Below are 2,371 nucleotides of genomic sequence, written 5' to 3' on the forward strand. Positions count from 1 at the left end.
TCAGCCAACAGAGTGTTTTTCTTCAGAACAGGCCTTGGAGTAAAGCTTTCCAGACACATGGGGCAGCTGTAGACCCCCTTCTGATCATCCTGGTCCCAGCAGCCCTTAATACAGCCCATACAGTAACTGTGTCCACAGGGAATAGCCACCGGAACCTTCAGTAGATCCAGACAGATCGGACAACTGATGGAGTCCAAACTCTCTGCCATGCTGCTGCTGCACACACTACCAGACTGAGCGGCAGAGAAGTTTCGTTTCTCTAGAAGTGATTGAGTTTATGGGCGGGACTACTTCCTGGTTCTGTGTGTGTGTGTGTGTGTGTGGAGGATCTGTTTTCACCGCTTCAAAATAAAAGCGCAAGTTAAAACATGAATGGAAAGTGATTGGATCACAATGTATTCTCCTATTCATGCTGAAATTAGGACAAATGACTCAATAGAAAGTATATATACAATTTTGGAAAAGTAATTTTGATCTTTAAAATGGTAGGCTACATATTGGTGCAATATTGGTGCAATTACATCTAACACAAGCCTCTAAGTACGGACACGTTTTACGGAAGTTCCATTATTAGTTCCATTCCATTGGGTTCAGGGTTAGCTCGCCATCCAATACATCCAACAATCCATCCTGGTCCACAGGTATGAGGTAGAGAGGTAGAAGAGAGGTAGAACAACCTGACCTATAAGAGGCCATATGAGGAATAATGCAATTACTATTCATTCATTCATTACAATCAAATTCTAAAGGTGCAGTTGTACAATATTTCATTTCATTCAAAAGATACATTTCAGTCAGCATAGAATAACCAATGCGTCATGTTATTATTTAAATAAAGGCTTCATAATTATATAGCACTTTAAGACAGATCACCTTTGGTTAAGGCACACAGTCACAGTATCAAATAGCATCTATACAAAAATAGCTTTAGTAAACAAACAATTGTTACATTGAGACACAGGGCCATAATTGAATCATTAAACACCCTCAAAAAGACAACAATACATATAATCAAAGCTTTACATTACCCTGTTACTTGTTTTAAATGGGCAAGTAATTTAGCTGCAATTTGACAGGTCTGCATAGACGAATGTTGTTGTCAATGCTAACCGCGGCTATTGAGTGAGTAGTGTAGTAGTTGCTAATCGCTAAGCTAGCGTTAGCTACGTTTCTGTTACTGATCTACATTGCGGATTTATCACGATATGACGGTTGCTAGATCATAACACATTAACCAAAGTCCACACACATGACTCACCGTTGAATCTCTGTTCTATTAGTCAAACACCGCCGTAGTCACCACGCCAAACACACCAGCCAGCTCACAGGTAGAGAGGGAGTGACCCAGTAAACAATTCGCGACCCGGATGTTATAGGCGTGCTGTGGAATTAGGTAACCAGTTGCTGCTGGGTATTGTAGTTTTAACCATGGGTTACAAACAGAAGACGAAAAAACCGTCAGATCAGATATATAAACAGGTTATTTTGATAAACTGGACACATTTTGGGAATATATATGGTTACTTTCTCGCCTGAAAACACATTCAAACTTCATAAAATGACATGTTAACACTTGTATCGCCAAAATTACAGCTTTTAGCCCCGCGGTCGGGAACCTATGGCTCGCGAGCCATATATGGCTCTTCCGGTGACGGCATATGGCTCCCAGACAATTGGGTTGAAAAGTAAAAAAAAAGTTCAGTTTGGAACTGATTTTAAAATACTTGTGATATTGCGTAATAATACTGTGTCATTTTAAAGTAAACAGAAATTAGTTTTGAAGTTAAATTTCACGGGACTCTTCACGGGACCCATGACCCGTGACCCGTGGGTCGGGTCGGGAACCAATGTCTCGCGAGAGTGTCAGAGGTCGTTGTAAAGGTGAATAAATAAAAAACAATTTGATCAGATAGTGAACTAGCTTATACGCTTCAACCCTTGTAACGAGAAAGATGGCAAAAAGAAAAAAAGACGATGATTACCGTGCATTCCAGGCTGCGTGGACAGAGGAATTTGCATTTGTGGAGATCGCAGGATCTGCGGTATGTCTAATATGCAATGATAAAATTGCATCGATGAAACGGTCAAATATAAAGCGGCACTTCGATACGCATCATGCTTCATTTGCATCGAAATATCCAGCGGGGGACAGCAGGAAAAAGGCATGCGAGGAGCTACAACGGAGAGTGCAGACGAGTCAACAGCAACTGCGTGGGTGGACCAAGCAAGGTGACGGGAATTCCGCTAGCTTTGCGGGTGCTTTGGCAATAGTCAGGAATGGAAAACCATTCACAGATGGCGAGTATGCCAAAACATTCATGCTTGATGTGGCCAATGAACTGTTTGATGACTTCCCAAATAAAGACAAGAT

The 2,371-nt window shown here is 41.4% G+C and overlaps 1 protein-coding gene across 1 annotated transcript in view; it reads right to left on the reverse strand.

Moving 5' to 3' along the window:
- Positions 1-209, reverse strand: part of LOC308162491 (E3 ubiquitin-protein ligase TRIM16-like) — a gene marked incomplete at both ends in the record, with an annotated part of 7,480 nt that extends 7,271 nt beyond the window's left edge. Inside the window, one exon of the mRNA XM_080536640.1 lies at positions 1-209. This exon is cut by the window's left edge and continues 367 nt beyond it. Within this exon, the coding sequence (XP_080392766.1) occupies positions 1-209 (209 nt within the window).
- Positions 210-2,371: the final 2,162 nt, after the last annotated feature.

The sequence above is a fragment of the Nansenia antarctica genome, assembly GCF_963989245.1.
Source record: "Nansenia antarctica genome assembly, chromosome: 7".
NCBI lineage: Eukaryota > Metazoa > Chordata > Actinopteri > Argentiniformes > Microstomatidae > Nansenia > Nansenia antarctica.